At 33.7% G+C, this 26687-nt stretch overlaps 2 protein-coding genes and 1 non-coding gene across 4 annotated transcripts; 2 read left to right on the forward strand and 1 right to left on the reverse strand.

The window, feature by feature from the left end:
* Positions 1-4432: 4432 nt before the first annotated feature.
* On the reverse strand, positions 4433-6990 carry LOC131603874 (uncharacterized). Its single transcript, XM_058876318.1, has 3 exons — positions 6833-6990; positions 6294-6551; positions 4433-4733 (listed from the first exon to the last, which is right to left on the reverse strand). Exons 2-3 carry the CDS (start codon positions 6544-6546, stop codon positions 4699-4701), a joined length of 288 nt encoding a protein of 95 aa, XP_058732301.1. The 5' UTR covers positions 6547-6551; positions 6833-6990; the 3' UTR covers positions 4433-4698.
* Positions 6991-14527: 7537 nt separating this feature from the next.
* LOC131633138 (uncharacterized protein At2g34460, chloroplastic) lies at positions 14528-17249 on the forward strand. 2 transcript variants are annotated; one of them, XM_058903861.1, is made up of 5 exons: positions 14528-14686; positions 14769-14981; positions 15193-15312; positions 16561-16833; positions 16933-17249. In XM_058903861.1, the coding sequence occupies exons 1-5, from the start codon at positions 14582-14584 to the stop codon at positions 17095-17097; spliced, it is 876 nt and encodes a 291-aa protein (XP_058759844.1). In that variant the 5' UTR covers positions 14528-14581; the 3' UTR covers positions 17098-17249. The 2 variants fall into 2 exon arrangements, with proteins under 2 accessions (XP_058759844.1, XP_058759848.1); XM_058903865.1 differs by having other exon boundaries at positions 14589-14686; positions 14753-14981.
* A 1275-nt stretch (positions 17250-18524) lies between these two features.
* Positions 18525-18597, forward strand: TRNAR-ACG (transfer RNA arginine (anticodon ACG)). The gene has a single exon. It is a non-coding gene; the product is annotated as a tRNA-Arg (tRNA).
* Positions 18598-26687: the final 8090 nt, after the last annotated feature.

Below are 26687 nucleotides of genomic sequence, written 5' to 3' on the forward strand. Positions count from 1 at the left end.
AAAATAAATAATGAATGTAAGAGACAATTTGTAAAACTATTATAATAAGGGAGTAGTACCTATGATCTTGAGTTTTAAAATTGTTAATGTCTGGAATTGGATTTGTTTGTCAAATTGAAAGTTCAAATTTACCACACTAAAATGTTTCTTCTAATATTTTAGCCTCTGTCGCTGTGCACGTGGATGCCAGTCCACAAGGATCAAAATTCAATGCTTTGTATATATGGTTAAAATTTTAATTTTTTAAAGTAATAAATATGTTGTTGATACAATAAGGGGCACATATTAAGGTAGGGGTGTTAAAATCTAAACCAATCCAAATAAAAATTATAAATAGATTCAAAAAAATCGAAAATCACAAAAAATCAAAATTTATTGAATATGTTTGGATGTTATTTTGTGAAAATTGCACGGTTCGGATTGAATTTCGGATTGATTTTTTAAAATTGATCCGAACCGAACTGCATGTATATATTTTTATACTTATTCATTTTTTATTAGTATAATATGTTACATGAATTTATTATTATATAATAATTATTTTTTTAATATTATTTATTAAATTGTTTTTATTTATTTATTTTAACTATTATTTTTTATTTTGTAATATTAACTTTAATATAATATATATTATATATTATGTGAAACTTATGATTTATTAGTATTTTTATAATATTAATAAAAATATAATATGTAATTTGGATATTCAAAAATCGATTTAAATTAAACCGTATTAAATTGGATTGAATTGGATCGGATTTTTTTAACATATCATCCAAAATCGAACCAAACCGCAAGTAAATTTATCTTTGAATCGGATGATTTTTTACCTTAAAACCGATTCAACTGAACAGCAAATACCCTTATGTTAAGAATACTCTAATTAGAAAAAGTTAATATAATTAAATATAATAAAGTTATATTTAAAATTTCAAGATATTGAATGCACATGTTTCAAAAAAATATTTTTATAAATTGATTATTAACTTGTGCCCTAAGAGCACATGTTAACTTTTTCCATAAATTAATAATAAAAACCCAAATTTCATATTTCAACATCCAATCCATAATTCATATACGAGAAAAAAAACTTTGAACAGGCACATACAATACAATCAACCCAAAAAAAAACACCAATCTATATCATATAAACACAATATAAAATCCAAAATTTTAAAAAATATGTCTAAATATACTTTTAATCCTCTTATTTTCATGTTTTTTAAGTTTTAGTCCCTACATTTTAAGAATCAGTATTTTTATCTCTAAACTTTACCTCACTTTTCATGGCCATCATCTATCGTCTGCCTCATTAATGACGTAGTATGGTAACTGTTTAGCCATATCACATTTTTGAATATTTTATTTTAAAGTTTTTATTTTAAATTCTAAAAATTAATTTTTCTTTCAGAAAAATTACTTTTATTAAATTCCAAAAATCTTAAATTAAATTAAATTGAAAATTCAAATGTTAACCCTAATCCCTCTTTCACTCTTTGTTGCAAACAATCTCTTTGAAACTTGAAACGAAGAATAGTGGAACAAGGATTTTGTGAGAAACGAATGCCGATTCATAGAACGAAGACGTCAAAATCCAGAAGCGCTTAGAAAGAAGACGTAAAACGAAGCTCATAGTGGTATTAATTTTCATTTGGGATTCGCAAATATGAGTAATGGACAAGTGAAGTTCTGCTTAAAATACATTTTCTTGTCCATTTAGAGTGTTAATCATGTCCCACTTCTTTTGTCTTTGAATGTTGTACTTTGCATGTGTAGTCCACCATTTATATTATTGTTTTGGTATCTTATTTCAATGTTGTGATCCACCATGTTTAATTTGTGTTTGATTGTGGTCCCAGTGAAGTTTAATTTTTGACCATTCATATTTGATTATTGTTATTTCACAGGCCTAGTCAGACTACTTGTGTTAGGTTAAAAATCCACTGTTGGCAGAGATTAGTTCCTGAACATGTTAAGTGATATGTTAATGAAGAGGCGAATGAGATGGATTGGAAGTGAGATGTGGATTTCATGTCATACAAGAATGTGGAGGGATTGATTAAAATTCAAGGTTATGTAGACATTAAGAGTTTGTGGTATTGAAATCCTATATTTAGTTTTTCACGTGGTCTTAGGCTATTAAATAATGATAAGGATGTGTTCTAATTTGCCTAAGATGTTGTAGGACACGAGGTGATAGATGTTTATATTGAGCACAAAGTGTCCGAACCTCCTGTGATTGTGGATCCAAGTGAGTTAGATGATGACATTGATGATGATGATGATGATGATGTCCAATGTATCGGTTGTAATGTGTCTAATGTTGAAGTTAATGATGTTAGTGAGCCCAATGTTGAGGTTAATGATGAAGGAGCTGATGTTAGGGAGCTCAATGTTAAGGTAAATGATGAAGGAGTTGATGTTGGTGAGTTTAATGTTGAGGTTAATAATGAAGAAGCTGATGTTAGTGAACCCAATGTTGAGGTTAATGAGGAAGGAACTGATGTGAATGAGCCTAAGGTTAATAATGACCAAGTTGATGTAAATGAGCCTAATGATGAAGAAGTTGATATGAATGATGAGGATTCTGTTGAAAGTAAGCATAGTGAAAAATGTGATATTTGTGAGGATAGTGAAAAATGTGAGGAGATGGACTGAACCAAAGTACTACCTCCAGAGACATTAGGAGAGGTTCCTAGTATAAACAATACGCAACATGGAGAATGTGAAGATTCTAATTATTTGTACACACCTCCTAGAAGTGATGATGATGAAGATGTAGTTAAGTTTCCAACTTATAAAAGTGGTGAGAGATGTGTCTTTCAATTGGAAATGATGTTTACAAACAAGGAGAGGATAAAAGATGCAATTAAATAATATGGAATGGAAAATTAAAAAAAAAAAGTTCATTAAAAAGAATGATTCCAAAAGGATGGTAGTTAGGTGTATGGGTGGTTGTAAGTTTTATTAAAGATTAGTAAGAGGAATGAGCAACAATATTGCTTAAGAATGAAGTTTTACTTAAGAATGAAGCTTTACTTAAAAATGATTCCTCAATAGGCATGCCCAGCTCTAGTCCACGGGCTAGCCTCCACGAACCACCTTAAACAAATACATCAAGCTCAAATTCAACTCCGGGTAGTGAAAGGTTGTATGTTCCGCAGGCCACCTTATATTTGAGATCATTTTTATCGTGATTCAACCATTGTCTTTAAGGGAAGATGAGTTCTAAAGAGAGAAGTTCCGCCCTCTCTCTAAAACTAGGGTTTTACTTTGTGGTACCACAGCGCCGCCGCCGTCTCCTCTCCGATTTCGGAGCTTCTCTCCTCCATCATGGAGGCTCCCTCCTCCCTAGTGGAGGTTTCTCTCCCTTTGTGTGTTTTCCATCTCTCACTTCCTTTCCTTTGAACTATCCTTCTCTAATGGTTTCTTGTCATATCCTTCCTTCAACATCCATCATGGTTTCTTCCCTCTCCGTCAACAACCATCAGGTGTTCGTAGCCGCAAATCCAAGTCCAGCTTCACCAACCATGGGGCTAAAGATTTGGAATAGCAACCACGGCAAACGACCTCCACCAGAATCGCCGCCACAAGAAGTTCGATATCGACGAGAAATGGTGTTTTGGTATTGATTATTGTTTCTCTGTTTATTGTTATTCTGGTTTTCTGTCTATTTCAGTGTTGCATGTTATGCTGTTTAGTCTATTTTAAGTGTGTATTCAAGATGTTTGTTGCAATGCCCCAAAGAGGCTTGGATGGAGACAATGTGTTTTTGAGTAAAACTCTAAGTGTGGTCATTACAAGCGAGACTCTTTCTTCCACTCAACAAATGCTTCTTTCAAAGATGGTGAGTTTTTTTTAAGTTAGAGAACCCGTATAATCGAACTGTGCGTGATAAAGTCAAAGAAATAATCTGTAACTGAATAGATTTAAAGATTGTGGTTCCCAAACTCCTTTATCTTTTGGGGAAGATATTTGATGGGTTGCTTGGATCAAGAAATTGGATTTGTAATGCTCCACTGTTTTTTAACTTCTCAAATTTTTTTGTTATCCAAATCCTGATTGGCTTATTTATTAGTGTTAATTTTAAAACGTGGATGAGAAATGCCCTTACACGTTGTCTTTCACTATGCTTGTACTCACTCTTTTTCATCTAGTGAATGTTTATGTATACTATAAAAAAAAAAAAAAAAAAAAAACCCATTGTCTTTAAAAAAAGATCAGATTTTTAAAAAAAAAAATTGATTTTTGAATTATATGCTTGAGCAAACAAGCTAAATTGACTATACACAAAAGCCAACTTTACTCCTAGAAGATAGGCCTGATTAATAAAGTAATCAGTAGAAGATGAGATAGTAATCACAAATGCAGATTTTGATACGCAAATTCTAACCTTTCAATTATTATATATATAATCAGCAAAATGAGCAAGTGGCAAAGAAAAAAATAGGAATAAATTTAAACCGAGGTCATGCTCAAAATAATTCTATCACAAATTTAAATAGGGAGACATGCCAATTGATAACTACTCGTCGATCAACAGTCTAAGAAAGAACCCAAAAAAAAACTATTGAATCACATATGATTTGTTAAACTAATAACTATAGATAAATTTGACAAGAGCTCAATATTTGAATATTTGAGTGTAGTGCTGGAGAGACAGTCATGTGACATTGGATGTACCAAAAAATGCAGAGTTTATTTTTCAAACTCCCATATAACCCCACCATCATCTGCAGTACAAAATTCAAAGAGCGTGAGAATAATCTCAAACTTTAAAACAAATAAGAATAAAAACACTGGTACTAAATAACTAAACTTCTTTGTTTAGCCTAGAATATTAGCTTCGAAAAGTTGAAATGCATAGTATGAGATAGTCATTAGTCATAAACCTGAATTAAGCTTGGTGAAAATAATTTAACGTCAAAATATGTAATTATGAACACCATTAGAAGACCAACTGAAAACTTATCAAAGTCTAATTAGATTAGTAGAAGAATATGAGAGTCTAGGGTTGTTCAAAAAGAAAACTCTGAACCAAACCGATCGTACTGAAGTAAAAATTTATGTTTGGTTAGTGAACCAAACCACATTGTATAAAGAGTTCTAGAACCGAACCAGAACTGTATCCGAACTGAACCGAAATTATAACCGAACCGAAACTCAAAATGTATAATACAAAAAACAAGTTTTAATTTTTTTTTAAAAAAAATAAAAAATTGTTTCACGGTTTTGTTCTTTAATAAACGGTTCAGTTTGGGAAAAATTAACTTTTAACGGTTTGGTACGGTTTGAAATTTCGAAACGGTATACCAAACCAATTATTATGGTTCGGTACGGTTCTGAGTAAATTGAAACGGTTCGGTTCAGTTCAAGTCAATTTTTATTATGGTTCAGTTCGGTTTGATTTTTACAGTAAACCATACCATGAACAGCCCTAAATGAGACATGTCTTCCACAAAGTAACTAACTACCACTCCTTAAAGCAAGTAGTAAGGTGTTGAATTTTAGATTGCTAGGTCTCAATTGAGATGTTAAAATTGAACCAAAATAAAGTATTCAAACTGAATTGCATATTAAATATCTTGTAAATTCTACATACATACTGAAACATTCTGTTATACTAGAGTCACTTACTCTGTAAATATATATCTTATGTTATGAGTTAAGCTAAAATTGTGGTAAGTGGGAAAAGCAAAGAGAAACTATTTATTTGCTAAAAAAGATATCCAGAACTTATTAAATTCTGATATTGAAGACACATGATTCAAAGTTTCAATTTCGATAGAAGATTAATAAAATGTATGGTAGTTCAATCAACAAGCTCAATATCTTTCTTCAGTTAATTATGTTAGCAAAGATCTTAAAAGAGCTTCTGTATTCTCTGACAACTCTCCTTTTTTAACATTTCTTATGCAAATAACTCTACTAATATGCAAAGAACTCTGTCAAATTATTAATTACTAAGAAGTAGAATATTATGTTTTTCATATTGCAATGTAGAAGATGCAATGAATTCTATTATTAAGTATTTAAGAACTAGAAAATCACTAATTAGTTACGAACTAGAATATTATGCAAATAACTCTGTCAGGGAAGCATTATCTGCATAAGAAACAATACCCAAAGAACTCTATCAAATTATTGCAGCACCTAACAACCTAACAGCCCTGTCTGGTATTACTAAAATACTCAATACTTATAATTTCAAACACCAACATGTTCACAAGTCACAATCTAAATTTCAGGTACCTAAATCGACGAGAAATGAGAAGAAAGCATAATATGAGTACCTTTAACTTTCTTGTCAATCCATGCTTCTACTAGCATACCGGCACCAACTCCACCGGCAATACAGGCACTACAGAACAACAAGGCGGAGGGTAGTGGCCATTTAGGAAGGAAATAGAATTCTGGTACTAGTCTAATTTTCTTGGGGAGTCGTTTCGCGATAGTTGGTTGAACATTAGGATTTTGCTGCATCTCACCACCAACAGCTTTCCAATCAACACCTTTGAATGGATCTCTTCCATCCTCACTTCCCATCACACCTTCAAATTGATTCCAATATCGTCACAAATAGAACCATGCAAATGATCAAACTGACTAACAAGGAACACACAACTAAATACCAAAGCATTTCATCAAATAGTTTAAAGGCATTTTGAAGTGTCTAAGATTATATGCATATGAACAAATTCAAGGTTAATGATAGTATACTCACGATCAATATGAACATTAAAGAGTAACGAAGGAATAGAAATTCCGTGGAATTGGTAACGATTATTCGAGGGTATTATTGAAGGAATAAAAGGAAATCTACAACTCTTACCGAAAACAAATGGTGAATTGATTTTCCGCTGAACGTGATAGGTACTTATTACCTTGGCTTCAGATAGAATCGATTACAGATGATAAAATCAATTTCAACAGAGAAAACCAAACATGTTTACAGAAGAGATGGGTGGGTGAGTATGGAGTGCTTTAACGCGTAACCAAACGGACACAGACATATTTTTGTTTTATTTTATTTTTGATTTTTTTTCTTTTTGAATTTTCTATTTTTATTTTTATTGATTATTATAGCTGGTTAATCATGTTATTTATTTTTGAGAAAATACCTTTTTTTTTATCTTTAACTTTGTTTCGGGGTCTTTTAACTTTTTAAAATTTTAAATCAATCCTTTAAGTCTTAAAAACATTGTCTTTTCCGTCCATTTACTACAAACGGCCGTTTGAATCTACAAACGTGCAGATAACATGGCTCGTCTCTTCCATTATGTTATTTAAACTCGTTCCTATTTTGATTTAGGGTTGGCATGAATTGATTTCCAAAAATTGAAGACTAGGGTTCATTCTTCATCCTCCCATGAAATCAGGTTTCAATTCGTCCCCCATGAAACAGAGAAGCCAAGAAAGTATGAATTCAAGTTCTTTCACGAGCTCGAATCTTCCATGGAAACTGAGTTGTCACTGTGGAGATACAGCTATTCTTCGTAGGTCTTCAACGGCGAAGAGCTACGGAAAACATTTTTGGAGTTGTTCTCATTTTAAGTTATGTTTGTGATTTTTACAAGCTTTTTATCTCCATTGTTACTGTATGAGTGATCATATATAAAATGCAGAGAACAAGGCAACCTGGGTGTGGGTTTTTTGAATGCTTTTATGAGGAAGTTCAAGATGACAAAGGGCAAATTATAATGTCCAGATTGGAGAAGTTATCAAACAAATTAGATGATGCAACCATGGAGATTGAAAAATTTAAGTTGACAAATGAAGAAATTAGGATGGAGATAAACAAGATTTTGAAGTTCAAAAAATACTCGATTTGTGTGTTATTTTAGGTACAGCATTTGTGATTTTGTTCCTGATGAAATGAAATGCTTAAGTTGTCTTGTAATTGGAAACTATTGTAATGTAATGTTTAAGTTCTGATTAAGTTATAATGAAATGGGAATTTTTGTTAATTTCAGTTGTTCAATTAAATGAGTTCAATTTTATCAAAAGAATTGTTAAGTTCAGTTCAATTGTTGTAACATTGCAATACTTAATTTCAGTTCAATTGTGCCTTAACATTGCGAAAGTAACACAAAATACTAGTACACAAAATGACTTTCAACATGAAAATAAGCAACACTTAACATAAATTTGTTCAACATGACTTTCATATTCAATACACAAAATGACATCAATTCAAACTGAGATACATAAGCATAACACAAAATACCATTAGATGGTTCCAAATATGAGTTAATACCATTACCCAAAATGATTACAAAATAAAAATGTCATCCTACATAGTCCTAAATTTTTTTTCTTGGGAGTTGTCATCTTGGTTGGTGTTGTCCTCCTTGTAGTTGGGTCAGTCACATTCTTGGCAGCACTTAGTCTTGTAGTTGGTCCATGGGGAACAAAAGGTGTTGTTGGCCTTCTAACATCCAACTTTGTTGGCCTCATAGCAGTTGAAGTTGTCTTCTTGGATGATTGAGTAGATTTCTTGAACCCTTGTGTAGATGTTGTTGGTTGAGACAGGTTGACAGCAGGTTGAGACAAGTTCACAGTAGGTTGAGACAGGTTCACAGCAGGTTGAGAAGCAGGTTGAGTAACTTGAATGGTTGGTGTCTCTTGAGTAAGACTGACATCATGAGTACCATGAGTACCTTGAGAAACTTGAGTAATCTTACATGTTGATTTGTTGTGTCCCGATTGCTTGCACCTAGAACACCTGATTGGCAATCTTGTTCTCCTCATTTTTTTGTTAGACCCATCTAGCTCTCCTTGCCCTAAATTTCTTCTTTTCTTTGGTCTTCTAGGTATCCTCTTATACATAGGAGGATGGACATCTGGATATGCAGTTTTGACCCAGAGATTGGATCCATTCAGAGGATAAATTACAGATGAATAATCAATAAACCTTCATATACATTGACTTCCTATGATAGGCAGAGATGTAATCCTCAACCTTGAAGTTCCTACTTTTAATGCTAGATAATGCATGAACACAAGTCAGTCCAGCTAATTCCCACCTCCTACAGGAGCACACACATTCCTTCAAATTCACAGCAAATTTATCTGCAGGGTTTTCTATATGATGAACCTCAAATATGTGTTCAACAGACATCCTACACAATAATAATAGCCTTAGATACATAATGCATAATGTTTAGGTTACATATTACAATAGATAATGCATACCTCACAATACATGAATTTGTGTAAGTACTTGTTTTATCAACCTTCTTTCTGATGTTAGGTAAGACATCATCATCATCCAATTTCTGAAACCTCATTCTAGTTGTTGCCCATTTTTTTATACAATATGTCTTGATCTCTTCCACCATGGTCACTAAGGGTTTGGACCTTGACTTAAGAATAACACTGTTGAAAGACTCAGACATGTTATTCACTACAACATCACATTTATTAGTCACTCTAAAATAAGATCTACTCCAAAACCTTGGAGGTGTCTTCATCATATGTAGGTATGCTTCTTCATTTATCAGCCTCATCCTCTTCATCTCTCTTTCCCAGGCCTGAGCATAAGTAGCCTTAGCAGCCCTCCAAATTATTTCCTTCAGCATCTTCCTAGGATATCTTTTCCTGAAATTGTTGTACAAGTGCCTGACACAGAACCTTTGCTCAAAATTGGAGAAAAGGTCATTCATGGGTGACAGTAATCCCTGCAACACAAATCAAATCACATCACATTAATTCAATAGAAACCATAATCAAATTAATAGAAATCAAAATACTTATGTTCATATTACCTTTTGCTGGTCTGACATGAAGGTGTATGTGAGGCATTCTTTTTTTCCACCAAGGTCATCAATCAATAACTCCAAGAACCATGTCCAACTGTCCCTATTTTCTCCTTCTACCACTGAAAATGCTATAGGTAGCATTTGATCATTTGGATCCCTAACTATAACAATCAGTATTTGCCCTCTATATAACCCATTTAGAAAATAACCATCCAACCATATTACATACCTAGAAAACTTAAAACTTTGCTTACATGTTACAAGGCATATATACAGCCTTTTGAAGTATGGCATATGATTTTATGAAACTTCTTGAGATGGTTCAACACCAACCATCACTGTGGAACCTGGATTTGTTCTTAACAACTCATGACAATAATCATAGATTATGGTGTAATCCCCTAGGAATGATCCATCAACCATATCTATAGCTTTAAGCCTTTGCCCTAATTGCCTTGGTTTTGTTCACACATACATTCCATTTCTTTTGTGCCTTTGCCTGGATATCTTTGATTTTCATCCTAGGATTGGTTTTTAAGGAGTTTTGTAACCTCTTGCTCAGTCTTTTGGTATTCATCATTTTCACATTATAATTCCTACCGCAGCTATGTACATCATTCACCTTCCTTAATTGCCCAGTTGCTTCCCTTGAGGATTTGGCATATTAGGCTTCCCAATCACATCCATCCTTACACTTTACCCTCACCCTTACCTTGTCATTTTTAGTGAACTTAAGGTTTCTACCACTGTGGACAGCATATGATGTGATTGCCTCTTTGGAATCATCCTTTGAACTAAAGCAGGAACCCACCTCCCATTTGAAATCAACCATATTATTTTGAATCTTAAACATAAGGATATGTTTTTATAACATCATAACTGTCATCATTGTCACACCCACTCACCAGACCTTCACTTTCACTATCACTCCCATTCTTTTCACCTTCATCTCTTTCTTCATGTTGTTCAACCAGATTGTCCAATTCATCTTCATTTATATCTTCATAACCATCAGAAGAATCATTAAAATCAACATCAATAGCACTATCATATTTGTATTCACTGTCATCAATACTTATAGAATCATCCACCTCACCATTATAAGCACTGTCATCTTTCACATTATCCATACTAGGGATGGCAAGCAGACCCGCACTCGCGGGGCCCGCCTGCACCCAAATCCGATTCAACGGGTGAAAACTCGAGTTTACTGGGTTTGGGTTCGGGTTCGAGGGCCACCCGATATTTCGGGTGCGGGTTTGGATAGTGTAAAACCCATACCCAACGCTCGAAATTACACCCGCTTATATATATATATATATATATATATATATATATATATTTATTTATAATATATTGTAGAAAGTTGTAGGTAAATTGTAGGAAAAATGTATTTTATGTATTTTGTTGCGGGTTTGGGTGAAAAAACCCGAACCCAACAGGTGTGGGCGTGGGTGTTATTTTGCCACCCGAACAACATTTGAGTTTGGGTTCGGGTGCCGATTTCGTGTGCGGGTTTGGCCAGTGTGAAACCCGCACCCGACCCGACCCGTTGCCATCCCTGATCCATACAATCTTTCTCGGCCTCCAAAATAACATGTTCAACATGTTCATGAAGGTGGAGAAAAACACAAGAAAGGGGGATTTGAATTGTGTTCTTCAATGTTTATTTCCCTTTGTATAAATCTTTTCCTTCTTCTAATATCTCATCATTTTGGATATGCTTTAGATAATATTGCGGAAGCACAACAATGCATAACCAATGAGATATACATTCATTTAGTTTCTTTTCTTCCTCAGAACTTCTGACTTGGTTAAGCATAATTCTGAATAAGGACAGCATGGAAATTCAAGGTTAAATGAAGGTTCAGAAAGTAAAAGACACATTCAATTTTATCCCGGTTCACCTTCTCAATAAGGCTACCACCAATCCACCCTCCTCAAGTGATTTCGCCTCTTTCCATAGAGGACTTAATTCACTATAACCAAAACTTGATTACAACTGCACAACCAACAGGTGTGACTAACAATACAATGCACGAGGCAACTGCTGGTGACTAACAACCTTGCACAAGCCAACTGCTTGTGACTTACTCCAATGAACTGTTCAGTGATCTGATTCACAGTTATAACATTCATTGATCCTTTTAAACTTCTGACCTTCACTTGGTCTTCTAAGAGGATTTCCACAATGACCAAAGTCACTGTCATCTCAAGCTTCTGACCTTTACTTGGTCACTTAAGGAATAAATGACATTAAGTTTGGTTACAATTCAATGCTTCTCAATAAGCAGATTTTCTTGTTATCAAGGTACATATTGTTTTGACACACTGACAAGTAATCACTTCTGGTGTCTAAACAAGTTATTAGAAGATTCTTAAGGGATAACTCAATATAAGTAACAACTCTTGTGTCATATGTATTCATACAAGAATTATCTTGTAGTCTTCTAGTCTTCATCTTCAGGACGAGATCTTCACTTCTTTGTTGATAAGTAGAGTAAGAACATTAGCTCTTTGTATTGCGTGTTTCTTCAATTTGACCTCCGTCTTCATTTCTCTGAAAGCAGATTAAGAGCAACAACTCTTGTTTTAAATTGCTTATTGTGTAATGATCTTCCTTCTCAACTTTGATACTGATCATGGAGCTTGACAAGCTAAAGGCACATTAATGAACTTAAGCAAACATACAACATTGTAGAGCAACAACTCAGTGTATTTAGTTTCTTTAGCCATCTAATGTGAGGATTTAATATATTGATCATGTATTTGTGGATTTCTTTCAGATATATTTCTAACTTTCACTACTCCACTGGAGCATACTGCATAACATGCAAAATCTTATTTTCTTCACTCGGTTTTCTTTATATGGACATGTTGTAGTACTTAAAACACTTTTACTTTCTTTTTCTTCTCTCTGTATTTGTGGATTTCTTTAGTGTAATTTGGTGCAATTATGCATGCATTCCACACGCTTTGATTTGAAACTCTTGTTCTTTTTATAGGCAATTGAATAGTACCGTTAGAACATTTTGAATGTTTCAATAAATGCATTGTAACACGTGTATTGCAAGGTGATGCTTTCACGACATATATTATCTTGAATATAGAGATAACTTGTAAGTTGAGCTTGTATTTACTTTCGCGTGGTTCCAAGGTTCACGTGTGACTTTCTCATTATTGTTTTTATCGATCACTGTGTTTGGCTTATAGATGTATTGGAAGTGTTGAAGCTAAGTTCTTTAGAACTTATGATCTATCTTTTGGAACTTCTATGAACTTCTGGACCTGGTAGAATTCTGATATAATTATCATGCTTGTTTCATATCCTGCATGTTGAATGAGTCTTGTAGGAACATCTGCACACTTAATGAAACTATTAGTAATAAAATTGTTACTCACAAAATATATGCTTGTTATCATCAAAACCAGATTCTAATCAGAGATCCCAATCTTGTTCTAACAGTTTAGCCTCCAACACAACCTTCTCAGCCTCCAACTCACATTCATTAGACTTACCATTTTCATTGACTGCTTCTTCATGCAACTTAGAAAGCATTTCTTCAACTACATCATCCTCCTTATTTCTTACATGCTCCTCATTTACACCATGCTCCTCATTGACATTATCAACATTTTCTAACTCTGCTGCATCTAAAAACTCAGGCTGCCAAATTGTGTGTTTAATATAAATGTCTACACTTAAGTGAACCTTATAAAGATCAGCTATTTCTAATGCCCATGCATCATCAATGAGTTGTTGCATCCCAAATGTTGGGTCTCTGTAATAGATTTTCTCAAAATCCCTATACCCTGAACACTTGAGTGAACCTGTTAGCTCAAAGTAACTCCATGTGTATTTTTATCTTAGAAACTTCCTCTCCTTCATACACCCTAAGATCACCATCAACAAATTCACCATTATGGTGAATTGTGAGTACGATATAATCGTCCATTTCACCTAACATCAGAAATACGCAAAACCCTAATTACTCATATTAAATACATGCAAACAAACGATTTTCAAGAAAACCTTAATTTATCAGAAGGAAAGATATAGATTTGACAGATTTAGCAAAAAACCCTAAATTCTAAGACTGAAATCATGCAAAACCCTAATTTCTACCACAATCAGAACTGACACATATCATGAAGTTTCTAACCTATTTGCAAATGCTTCGAGGTTGCCCTTCAACGTTCCTCATTGCACGATGATGTTCGCCTTCAACGTTCTTCACTGTACGAGTTTTTTCTTCACACAAGGTAGTTTCAAATGTTAAGAATGAGGACTTTGTTCCCAAATGTTAAGAATCTAACATTTAAATGCTACGTAAGACATCAATCATGCCACATATGCACTTAATCGGAACTCTTACTAACGGAGACAGAAGGAAAGACACATGTGCTCCATTTTTAAGATTTAAAGGATTGATTTAAACTTTTTAAAAATTAAGGGATCAGACTGAACTCCGAAACAAAATTAAAGGTCTAAAAAGATATTTTTACTTGGTTTTAAAGATGGTAGAGGCACGCACAGCTATATGGCAAATATGATTAAGTACAGTTTTTTTTTTTAAATCGTACAGGTTTCGAGATAAATATAATGTAGTGATCTGTAATAATACTGATCAATCCTATTAAACGGCCGACATGATGTCACTTTACTACCTGCTAAAATTAGAACGACGTCGTTAAACTTGAAAAAGATACGAAACGTAAACTCGACACGTTGCTGTATGAATACGTGGCAAAGTAATAGCGCCTTGTTTGGGACTCTGGAAATTACAAGAAAACGGTTTATTCACACTGGCAGAGTCTAAATGGCTTTTCCTCTTATAGCAAGAAATCCTACACTCCACACTCACCAATTCACCGCATTATCTTCCTTCAGAGCCAAATCACTTTCCATTCACAATTTCGCAAAGGTAAATCAAATTTCATCTTCTTCTCGTTCGAGTTTGATTGCAAAACGCGTTTAATATCATTTTTAGTTGTTGTTGTTGTTAGATGGGAGGAAGTGAAATCACTGAAGTGGCACAGAGAGTAGGTGATGATGATTTGAGTTTGAAGAAGAAGATTTTTGTTGCTGGAGCTACTGGTAGCACTGGGAAAAGAATAGTGGAACAGTTGTTGGCTAAGGGTTTTGCTGTTAAGGCTGGGGTTAGAGATTTGGACAAGGCGAAGACTACACTTTCGTCTACCAATCCGTCTCTACAGTTTGTGAGTTTTCTTTCCCATTGTTTTGCAAATTAGGTCAATTAAATTTTATAGTGATTGAGTGTGTACTAGTGATTTGATAACCAAATTGGTGTGTAATGGTTGTGAATGAGGTGATTTGTAGTTTAGAATTTGGGCGGAGCCTGATCTGAGTAATAAACTCATTTTCAGTTCATAATTTTATCTCATCTATACTGAGTGAGTTTGTGTGCAGGTGAGAGTTGATGTTACTGATGGTTCTGATAAGCTAGCTGAAGCTATTGGCGATGATACTGAAGCAGTAGTTTGTGCTACTGGATTTAGGCCAGGGTGGGATTTGCTTGCTCCTTGGAAGGTTTGTTAAATTTTTGTTAATGTCATGGTAGTAGATAGAACAGAATATTTGAATAGTTTAATGTATATTCTTTTTTTTTTGGGGTAGTAGGCATCACTTTTGATATTGATTAATGAATGACCTTCATTTGGTTTAGAAGAAAAAATTTAGCTTGTGTGAATTTAAGATGAGGATGTTGTCTTGGATATATCGTAAGATTAGACGAGATAAGTTTTTAAATAACAATAATAGAGTGTTGGGGGTAGTAGATGGTGGAAAATAGTCTTAGGTGGTGGTTTGAGCCTATGGAGAGAAGACAAGATCAGACGGAGAGTAATAAAAAATTTCTAGTAAAACCATAAGAGAAACTATTAAGAGACATCTTGAGATTAACTAGTCGGATTGAATCATGGTATTTGATAGAACATTATGGCGTAGTAGACGGTCTAGAAAAATCATGAGAGAAACTATTAGGAGAGATCTTGAGATTAACGAGTCAGATTGAATCATGATATTTGATAGAACATTATGGCCTACTAGTTTGATACATGTAGTCGATCCTATTTAATGGGATAAGACTTGGTTGTTGTTGTTGGTATGTGATTTTAAGGTGATAGTGGGGTGCAACATATTTCCATTGCTTCTGTTTAATGGGATAAGACTTGGTTGTTGTTGTTGTTGTTGGTGTGTGATTTTAAGGTGATAGTGGGGTGCAACATATTTCCATTGCTTCTGGAATATTCTATAGTACTAGACTACTAGTTCTGGAAAGGTTGTTTCATTACTATTGTGGTAGATTATGTTATACATAAGGTTCATTGTTGACACTATTGATTCACATTTTCCCTCTGGTTTCTGTGTTAAACTGGGAGACTAATACAATTAGGATCTTTGTTTCTTCATTTTTTTTCTTCTATGGCTATTGTTTCATGCTATGGCCATTGTTTTAGTGTAACCAACATCATTTCTGATATTAAATGAAGTTAAGGATGCTGATGGAGAAACATTTCATTGCTCTTCTCTTAACACATGTGCACATCGTTTCATAATACTTTCCAAGTTTATATTCTACACTAGTTAAGGGATGAAATATTTGTAATACTAATTTGAAACATTATTTGTCCTTTAAATAGCATAATATCATTAAAAAAAAAAATACTTACCATTATAAAGAAAGCCAATGAAGCAAAATATTGTTGTAGGTTGTGTGGAATATTATCTCTTATTATTACACAATGCTTTCTTATAATAAAGTGATATATTATGCAGGTTGACAATTTTGGCACAGTGAACCTTGTTGAAGCATGCAGGAAAGTCAATGTTAACAGATTCATTCTTATAAGTTCTATTTTAGTCAATGGAGCAGCTATGGGACAGCTACTCAATCCAGCTTACATTTTTCTCAATGTTTTCGGACTCACCTTAGTAGCAAAGTTACAGGCAGAAAATCATATCAGGAAATCTGGTATAAATTACACAATCATAAGGCCTGGAGGTTTGAAAAACGATCCTCCTACCGGAAATGTTGTTATGGAGCCAGAGGTATTGCTTGTTTAAATATATCTGAATCTCTATTTCTACAACAAAATCTAAATTTGTTTGTAGAACAAATGCAGAATGATTTGGTTTTCTTTGTATCAGGATACACTATATGAAGGTTCCATATCCAGAGATTTAGTTGCAGAGGTAGCTGTGGAATCATTGGCTTATCCTGAGTCATCTTATAAAGTTGTGGAGATAGTTGCTCGACCTGATGCTCCTAAACGTGCTTACCATGATCTTTTTGGTTCTATAGTTCAGCGATGATATCTGAGTTTAGGACTTGGTTGCTGATTAGCAAATCGGTTTCCTTGTTTTTCTGATGGAAAATTTGTATTTTGCTTTTTTTTAAATTCAGTTCATTGAATTGTATACCAACGTGATACGGGTAAATATATGCAAGCATACCTTTTGTGTTATCCTTTCTATTCTATCTTCCCATTGAGGGTTAGTAAATAATCTCAACAGAAAACTGATAGATGGCACCGTTAATTGCTTTATTCTATAGAAATTTAATATGTTTGACCTAAAAATATGGGCAGTGATAACTGATAAATACTGATAAAGGAATACCAGAATGAACAAGGACTCCTTAGATAGTTTAGTACCAGTGGTTATGGAGTTTTATTTTAAGCATCTTTAACTTAATTGTTATTCACTGTGCAGTTGTCTTTCTTAACTTGAGGAAACTGTATGCTAGTTATACGGGTTTTGAACGCCGATTTAATGAGTCGAAGCAATGTTTGATTTTTGTCGGGCATTGCGGCACTCTACTCGTAGAGTGCTATGTGGTTTCATAGCTGTAGAATTTGTATTATAGAGAATGAAACATTGCATAAGTGGTTGTCAATGTTGAAAGCAACTATTATTCATACATCAAATCACAATACATGTTTGAATTACAGATCGCAACTATGAACTATGTGTAAACAAACTTCAAAATTCAATGAAAAGAAAGAACTAAAGCATTTTAGATTAAGCAAGTTGCCACAAAGGCAACGACTGCAAGTATGGTTGATAAGACACCATCAACCCCAATATGTACTCCTATGCTTTCCATTGGTGTTGGTGGAATTGCAGCAACATCATCTTCAGCTACGCTCTCCGCGAAACCACAACGAGCATAAACCAGTATTGTAATAATGAAGATGGTGAAAACTGTGGCAACCCTGCAGGTCTCCATTTTTGTATGTCAGCTCTAGCTCAATCAAGAACTTGTATGTAGATAGTTGAGTTGAAAACGATGGTGGAAAGAACAATGCAACCCCTTTTTTTATAGTTGGGATTTGAGACAAGTGAGTGAGCAATATTGAGCTGTAATATGTTATATGTAGCTTTAACAGTAAACATCATGATTTGAGAGTGTTGGGGTTTAAGAATAATAATAATGTTATGTCTCCCTCATTATGAACTTTTTGTGGTGTGAATGAACTGTATAACGGTGCTCAGTCCATAGTTATTTGAATAAAGCATCATTTGAATCATAGTAAGCATTAAGCATGCGAATTAGATTAGAGTATTGTGACTGTCATAGAAAAAAAATATTAGAGTATTGTGAATCGTGACAAAAATATGGTAAAGATAAATTCCTTCAAAACTGTCTATGACGCGTCGGTTTGAACAAATTAATAAACTAATGAAAATTTGTTCAATTAAACAATATAGTAGAAATAGTATTCCAGAACACCAACAATGACTCTGTGGCCCAATGGATAAGGCGCTGGTCTACGGAACCAGAGATTCTGGGTTCGATCCCCAGCAGAGTCGTTTTCTATCTTTTGCCTTCCAGTTTTTCTTTCTTAAATTCTTAAATACCTTTCTTTCCCCCTTAATCAAATTATACCCTTTCTTCCATCTTTTCCAAGTTGCACGCTCAGCCAAATGCATTTGCAGGTGGGTCAAAATATAATGTTTTCTTTATAGTTTATACTTTATACTATATTATTAATTATTTAATCTCTTTATGATTTAATTTAATATTTTAATAATTAATATAAATAATTAAAATCAACAACTTTAAAAAATATATAAATGATTTAAAATATAAAATTAATTGCCTAACATTTTTCTTTATTTTAATAAATTAATATATTAATAAACATATTAATTAATAAATATTTTCTTCTACTAAAGAACATATTTTGTTATAAGTATAGGATCACAAAAAATTATACGTGGTACCCGTCACTTTAAATTTGATTAATAATTAATGATATCCATCTCTTAATTTACATCCTCTAATTATTAACATTTTTTTTGAAAAGAAATTACTATCGGAAAAAAAAGAGTAAAAAACACTTAAAATTAGAAAGGAAAAAAAGTAGGGTTTTTTACCATAATATTGGTGTAGTTATAAAAACGACAAAACTTATATAGAATTCTTTATGTGCGGTTCTTACTATTTTTCAATGAAAATATGACAAATGTATAATTTTCTCTTACACGTAAGCAAATTTCTCCTATTTTCACTCACTAAATCATATTTACGTATATTTGTCATATTTTCATTGGAAAATAGTAAGAACCACACCTAAAGAATTATACCTAAGTTTTGTCCTTATAAAAATTGAATATAATGAAAAATCCGATTTTTGTCCATATTGGATATTTTGAAAAATTTAGTGTACCGTATTTTTGTCCTTCTTCCTCAAAAATTCGATGGCCTTGTATATCTTGTTTGTTGGAACATACAAATCAAATTAAGGTTTATCAATGGAGAAAATGAACAATTGAAGAAGATGAAGATTAAAGAAATTGAGAAAGAAATAAGAGAGAGAGAGAGAGAGAGAGAGAGAGAGAGAGAGAGAGAGAGAGAGAGAGAGAGAGAGAGAGAGAGAGAGAGAGAGAGAGAGAGAGAGAGAGAGAGAGTAATTGAGGGTGAGTGGATAAATTGGCATTAACAACAATAGGAGTAGTGAGCCCCCTTTATAGTACAAGTTACAAAATGATTGGAACTAATAAAACAGCCAAAACAGAAAAACAACTAAGCTTCAGTGTAACCGGTTACGGCAAACAGCGTAACCGGTTACGCTACTACAACAGCACCAGTAACTCTGTTTCATGGGTTCGTAACCGATTACGGCAAACAGCGTAACTGATTACGCCAACTGAAGAGTAAAAAAACAGCAGTTTCAACACACCACCTCACTTCAGTTGGTCCAAGTCATGCATGCTCAAGCTCATCTTCAACCTCTTAAACACTTCATTTGTCACCCCTTGGTCAACAAATCAGCCACTTGGTCTTTGCTTCGACAATATCCCTATCATAATTTTCCATCGCTCACTAACTCCCTCAAATAATGAAACTGCATCTCTATATGCTTGCTCCTTCCGTGTGCAATCGAATTCTTTGCAAGTTTAATCGCAGAAACATTATCAACAAGGAGTGTAATAGCCTCACCCTCCTTGCTACTAAGCTCCTTCAATAGATTCATAAGCCACATAACTTGGTAAGCACACAACGACGCCGCAATATGCTCGACCTCACAAGATGAGAGTGCTACCACTGGTTCCTTTTTCGAACACCAAGAGATTGGTGTCCTACCAAACATAAAGATGTATCCAGCTGTTGAATTTCTATCATCTTTATCACCACACCAATTAGAATCGGTGAAACCAAGTAAATCACACCTTTGGCCTGTATCCGATGTCGAAAAGAGAATTCCACAACCAAGAGTTCCTTTAACATATCTAAGGATCCTCTGGACAGCTGCCATATGAGACACGTTTGGTCTCTCCATGAATCTATTCGCAATACCGACACTAAATTTAGCCATCTTGATGTTTAAAATGACCCATTTGAAAGCATGATTTTTTGGGAACATATGAAATCATTTCGTCCTTGTCAGATTGCGTGTTCTTTTTTTTCATTATTCCTTTTCTTTGAAAAACTATTTAAACGCACTTCCACTCACTTCTCACACACAACGCTATTATCCTCACAACCTACACTTTAAATCTTGTATCCTCCAAAACCCCTTTTTGTAACCAAAACCCTAACCATGGATGATAAAATTCTTCGTGAGATTTCCTTATTTACTTCGATGGATGAATTAAAAGTTCTTTGTGAATCTATTGTGGATTTTGACAACTTAAAAGCAAATGGGTTTGATCTCTCTCTGTGATGTTGAGGCTCAAAAATGGGAAGCTTTCTTCAACCGTTTAAAAGGGCCACTATATCCTACTCTTATGAAGCAATTCTGGATACATGCAAAGGCTTCAAACTATCAGATCATCTCTCAAGTTATGAATACGAATATTCAAATCTCCGGAAAATCTATTGCAAAACTTCTTGGTTATGATGGAAATGGAAAAAGATGTTTTGGTAGGACTATCAAGAATCAAAATTGCAAGGAAGTGGCCAAAACAATCTTCAAGGAAAATGTCACTAGTGCATCCACTATAAAGCATATGAATTTTAAGCAAAAGATCTCGGCATTCATCACATGAAAGCTGGAAACTCTCTAGACTACATCAACTGGGATCAAAAGTTCATGTTGTACTATATGGAAAAAGGAATAAAGATGGATCTCTTTGTTATTCTATTCAGATACTTGAGGGATATGATAAAAGAGACTAAACATGGAGGTCCCAAACAAATAAAATGGAATCCTCTTGGTAGACTCATTTCAGATATTTTGGTGGAAAGTCAACTGGTAAATGAACTTATAAATCTGAATATGTCTGCTAAGTTACATACTGAAGTTGGGAAGCTCATCAATAGGAAAACTCCGAAGCATATGCACCTAGTGTCTAGATTAGTGGGAGTAGAAGATATGAATAGAGATTCTATTTCTACCAAAAGTTACCTATTTCATTCATATCTCAAAACTTGTATGGAAACTAATGTTGACCCTCCTAAAACAATTATTTCAAATATTCCAAATCCTTCCAGTGCTCACGATGTTCTAAGTCCGAAGAAAAGGAAAATAAAGTAAAAGAAGAATCTTTTTGAAGAAGGAACTTCTGTGACAACATAGAAAGTCAAGCTATCAAAAGCACCTGAAATATTTTTGAAGTTTAAAGGTAATGAATCTGGAGAGAATGAAAAAGGTTACGAAGGCTCGGTAGAGTTAAATAAGAATGCTAAAGAATCTGAACATCAGAATAAGTAAGTTGTTGAAGAATCTGCACAAGATCCTCCTCCACATAACTCTAGTAAGTCTACTGGTGCTTAAACTCCTGTGAATTTAGATTTTGTATCAAATACTACATCATCAACTCTTAATCCATTTGTCCCTCTTCCTACACAAACCTTTGGATCTATATCCAAACCTTCCAACTCATCTCGTCCATCTGAACCCTCTCAATCTAACAAACAAACATAAATAATGCCTCAATATAATCAACAAACAGAAACAATTCTTCGACATACTCATCAAACACAATCACCATCACAAACTCAAACTAATCTACAAATTCAATCACCACCACAACCACAACCTCAACTAAAATTAACACCTCAACCAACACAACAATCTGAAACATAACCTGAAACACTTCCACAACAACAAACACAATTACAAACTGAAACTCAACCACAACCATAACCTCTGTCTCAACCCTTATCCCTATTCTTGAAACGTCACCTCTTTCTGATCCTTCCCCTCCACATAATGAGAGTGCTGCCACTGATACCTTTTTCAGATATATGTTAGGTAATAACAAGGCAAATTTTGCTGACTCTCATCAAAACACCTCTAAAGTGTATGTCATCTTATCTGATTCTGAACCAGATTTTGACTCTGAAAATTTGGTCCCTCTCACTAAACCTCCAAAGCCCTTAAATGACCAATATTTTCTCATGACTAAAATCTATGAGAATGCTCCTCCTGGACTATCCCTTGATGATGTTTTATCTGATATAGAGTCTAAATTTATTAAGAGTCTATGCTTTATGAGGCAAGAAATTGCTAGGTACATTGATCCTACTTAGAGCAATGCACTATGGGATCGTTATAGGAAATTGTCAACTTACTACATAAAATTCTATAAGGAATTCTCTTAGCAAGTGGTTATGTGGAAATTCTCATAATGGTTTTGCAAACAATGACCTCTCTCCCATAACTTCAAAGAGCCTTTCTAAAGATGAAGCTGAAGGAAAATGCAAGATTCTGGCACTCCATGTACCAGATCTAATCCTGCTTCTTCCTACACCATAATTCAAGGAATCTCAAAATGAATAGAAAATTCTTCTAGTACAACTCCTTCTAAAAATGCTGTCATTTTGAAGACTTTGGCTGAACTGAAAAAAGAGAATGAAGAAATAAAGACTCAGTTGGCATGTTAGAATTAAATTATCTCTAAAATTCAAAACATGTTTATAACCATCCTTGACAGTTTATCACCCCTAGCTCAAAACCCTTAGTTTCTTTTGTTTCTAACTTAAGGCATTTATCATGTTGTATTGCTTTTGACAAAATGATGTTTACATGTTATGTATCTATCTTTTATCAACCAAATGCTATTTAACTCTTCTATATTATTCTTTTTTATTGATAACAAATGAGGAGAAAAAGTAATGATTTTGATATATCTGTTTCCCTAAATAAAACCTAAACATGTGATATTTCTTGTAGGAAAACTTTATCTTCAGGCAATCTGACTGTAATATCTTTGCGCTGAGAGATACTTGTGTTATCTTTGATAATATCTTAGATATTATGGATCTTCATTAACCAGGTTCTTTTACTCTGATTAAAAATTTTTTGAATGTCAAAATCTTCTAAGTCTTACTCTCAGGGGGACTTGCAAACTTCACTCTAAAGAAGTCATGGAAAATTGGACAATCTTATTCTTAGGGGGAGCTTACAAACCTCACTCTAATGAAGCTGGAAATTTCATTATGTTTAAAACTCAAGGGAATCTTACAAACCTAACTTTGATGTTTTAAACTATTTTTTGTGTATCAAAGTAAAATTTGTTCATCAAAATACATGGATTTGTCATAATAAAAAAGGGCGAGATTGTTGGAACAAGTTTAGTTCTACAACTAATCCTTGGGTTTTGATGATAACAAAGTATACGATTATAGAGAATTTTTTTTATACTATAATAGTTTATTAAGTGCGCAAATTTTGATAAGCACACTCTGGACCAGTAAATTTCTTAACTTTGAATAAGAAACTCTGATCTCCAGACATCAAACACACTATGAACCTTTAAAAAAAATACAAAGATGTGTTTACAATGAAAATCTACATCTTAATTATCAAGTAAACTCTTATGGAATAATCTTATCCAAAACGATTCTATTACTTCAAGACTATAATATTTTAAGATTATGAGGTATGCCCAAGATAGGATCTGAAGTCTTAGAACTCTTAACTTATAGACTCTAAAGTCTATTTTTCACCAAGTCCTGAAGACAAGCTCTGAACTCTACTCAAGCTTCAGTAACTTGTCTCAAAAGCTCTGACTAGAAGATAATGACAAAAATAATAATATGTGGCAAGTTTACAACCAATACAAGATCATATGTTCCTTCCACTACTCTGATAAAAGATGGAAAAGATCAGTACTATCAACGACTCTATTTTGTGTGGATATTCCAACTTCACCCTCCAACGGGTCTATTTCATTGCCTATTTAAAGATGACTTGGAAGAATTAAAAAGTGAATAATAAGATATCAAAAGTGGTTGAAAAATCAAGTTGACACTTTGTAAATAGATAGCAAAAAGAATATCACAACAAGAAGAAAAGAGCAAAGTTTGAAAAATATTTCAAGAAAAACAACAAATAAAGAAACACCCAGAGCTTTATATTTCAAATCATTTAAGTGTAATATGTGTCATACCCCAATTTTTGACCCTAAGATCATACATCGATTGCATTCAATCATCAATCAAGAGCACCGTTGTGGAGTTTTATCTTTGATACTGTGATTATCTCTGAGGGGAATTATCGAGCATCTATAGCCTTTAATTTGTTTTATACTAACCAAAATCCAAAAATATGTATTTTGTCTCTTTTGTTTATATTTTACAGGTAAAAGATCGGGCAGAAATCAAAACAGCGCAAGAAAACAGATTTTTGAAGATTTCACTATGGAAATCGATTTACCCATGAGGGAAATCGATTTCCCTGGGGCGAAATTCAAAAAATATAAGGAGGGAAGCATGAAATCATTTGGCACCAATTTTCTTTGATCATTTTTGTCATTTTACCAATTTTCCACCTCACCAAAATTAATTCCCTTCATTAAACCTTTTTTAACCCCATTTTACCATTTTTACCATTTAAATACCATTTAAACACCAATTAAACACAAGCTAATTACAAAATGCAAAAAGACCAAATTGCCACTACTCTTGCTCCCATCCTATAAATAGAGGTCTCTACTCCCTCATTTCTCAAGCTTTGAGAGCCAACAAACCCCTTGCAATTTCTCTTCTCATCCCTACCAAATTCACCAAAGCTCTTTTTCTTTCATAAAGTTTGTGAGTCACACCTTGAACCTCACAAACTTTGAGCTAAGCCACCATCCATTTCACTCTTTTTTCTTCAATTGTTGAGAGATCAAGATTTGTGTTGGTGATTCTTGAAGTAGATCTAAGTTTTGTTCAAGATTTGGTAATTTTCTTCATCTTTATTCATCCATCATAATGTGATTCTTTTGTGCTTGTGTGTGATGCATCTTTGATGCTATATTGGTCCTATTTGATGGTGAATTGATGGAAAATTCGTGCTCCATTTGATGTGTGATCATAAGGTGTTTGTATGTTTGCTTAAGTCAAGTTTTATGCCTCCAAATGCTGATTTTTTGAATGCTGCGTGCAGGAAATCGATTTCCCTCTGTAGGAAATCGATTTTCACCTTATTTTTTTTCAAAATTTGAACTCTGCACTCAGGAAATCGATTTCCTACAGAGGTAAATCGATTTCCTGCTGGCAGAATGTGATTTTTTGCCTTTTTTATGCTTGTTTTGGCTTCCTACTTCCTCCACTTCATTAATATCATTGGATCTAGGATGTTGATAGGTTTGAAAGGACCAAATCCATAATATTAGATGAATGATATTAATGATAGTGTGAGTTGATTTTACTTTATGCATTTTATCTTCTTCTTCTCCTTTTTTTCTTTTGATCGATGAAAGTCTTAACACCTTGAGAATTCTTATGGATTCTTGGTAAAGACTAGATCGCTCCTTATTTTCTTTTCGTGCGGTATTGCTTTCGGAGAGTGATCTACATATCACTTCTCTCGCATGCATTATCACATAAAGTTTTGACCGACCTCGTTGTAGGGTGATTTCTACATAAATCACTTGGCGATCTGCTTAACATAGCGCAATATTTCGTGTCCCGAATAAAAAATGATCAAATATGGAAGAGAATTGTATGCGGTTGATTTAAGACTTATGGAGGTTTATCGTGTAGTCGCTATGATTTTATCAAGCTTCTGATAAATGTCCATTGAATTTAAATCCGAGAACATCCTTCACTCACCATCGATCTTTCTTACTAACTTTGATAACATACTTGACAAGTTTCAAGATGGTTATCTTTAACATCTAACAATTGACTTTAATTTCCGCATTTTATTATATTGCTCTTTATATTTCTCGCTTTATCGCTTTATTTTATTATTTCATCATATTTACATTCCGCTATTTTCTCTTTGTCCATTTGGACGTTTATATTCCGCTATTTTCTCTTTGTCCATTTGGACATATGTTTATGCTTCCGCTATTTTTCTTTTGTCCACTTGGACCATACTTTACTTTTATGCTAAAACACTAATAAACAACAAAAATCTAAAAAACGTTTAAGGCTCTCTTTCGGACTATTGGTTACTATCCCTAGCATTTTGGAGATTTGGACTTATGGACTTAGTACCTCTGGACCCTTGTTCTAT

Source organism: Vicia villosa, linkage group LG1 (genome assembly GCF_029867415.1).
Source record: "Vicia villosa cultivar HV-30 ecotype Madison, WI linkage group LG1, Vvil1.0, whole genome shotgun sequence".
Taxonomy (NCBI): Eukaryota; Viridiplantae; Streptophyta; class Magnoliopsida; order Fabales; family Fabaceae; genus Vicia; species Vicia villosa.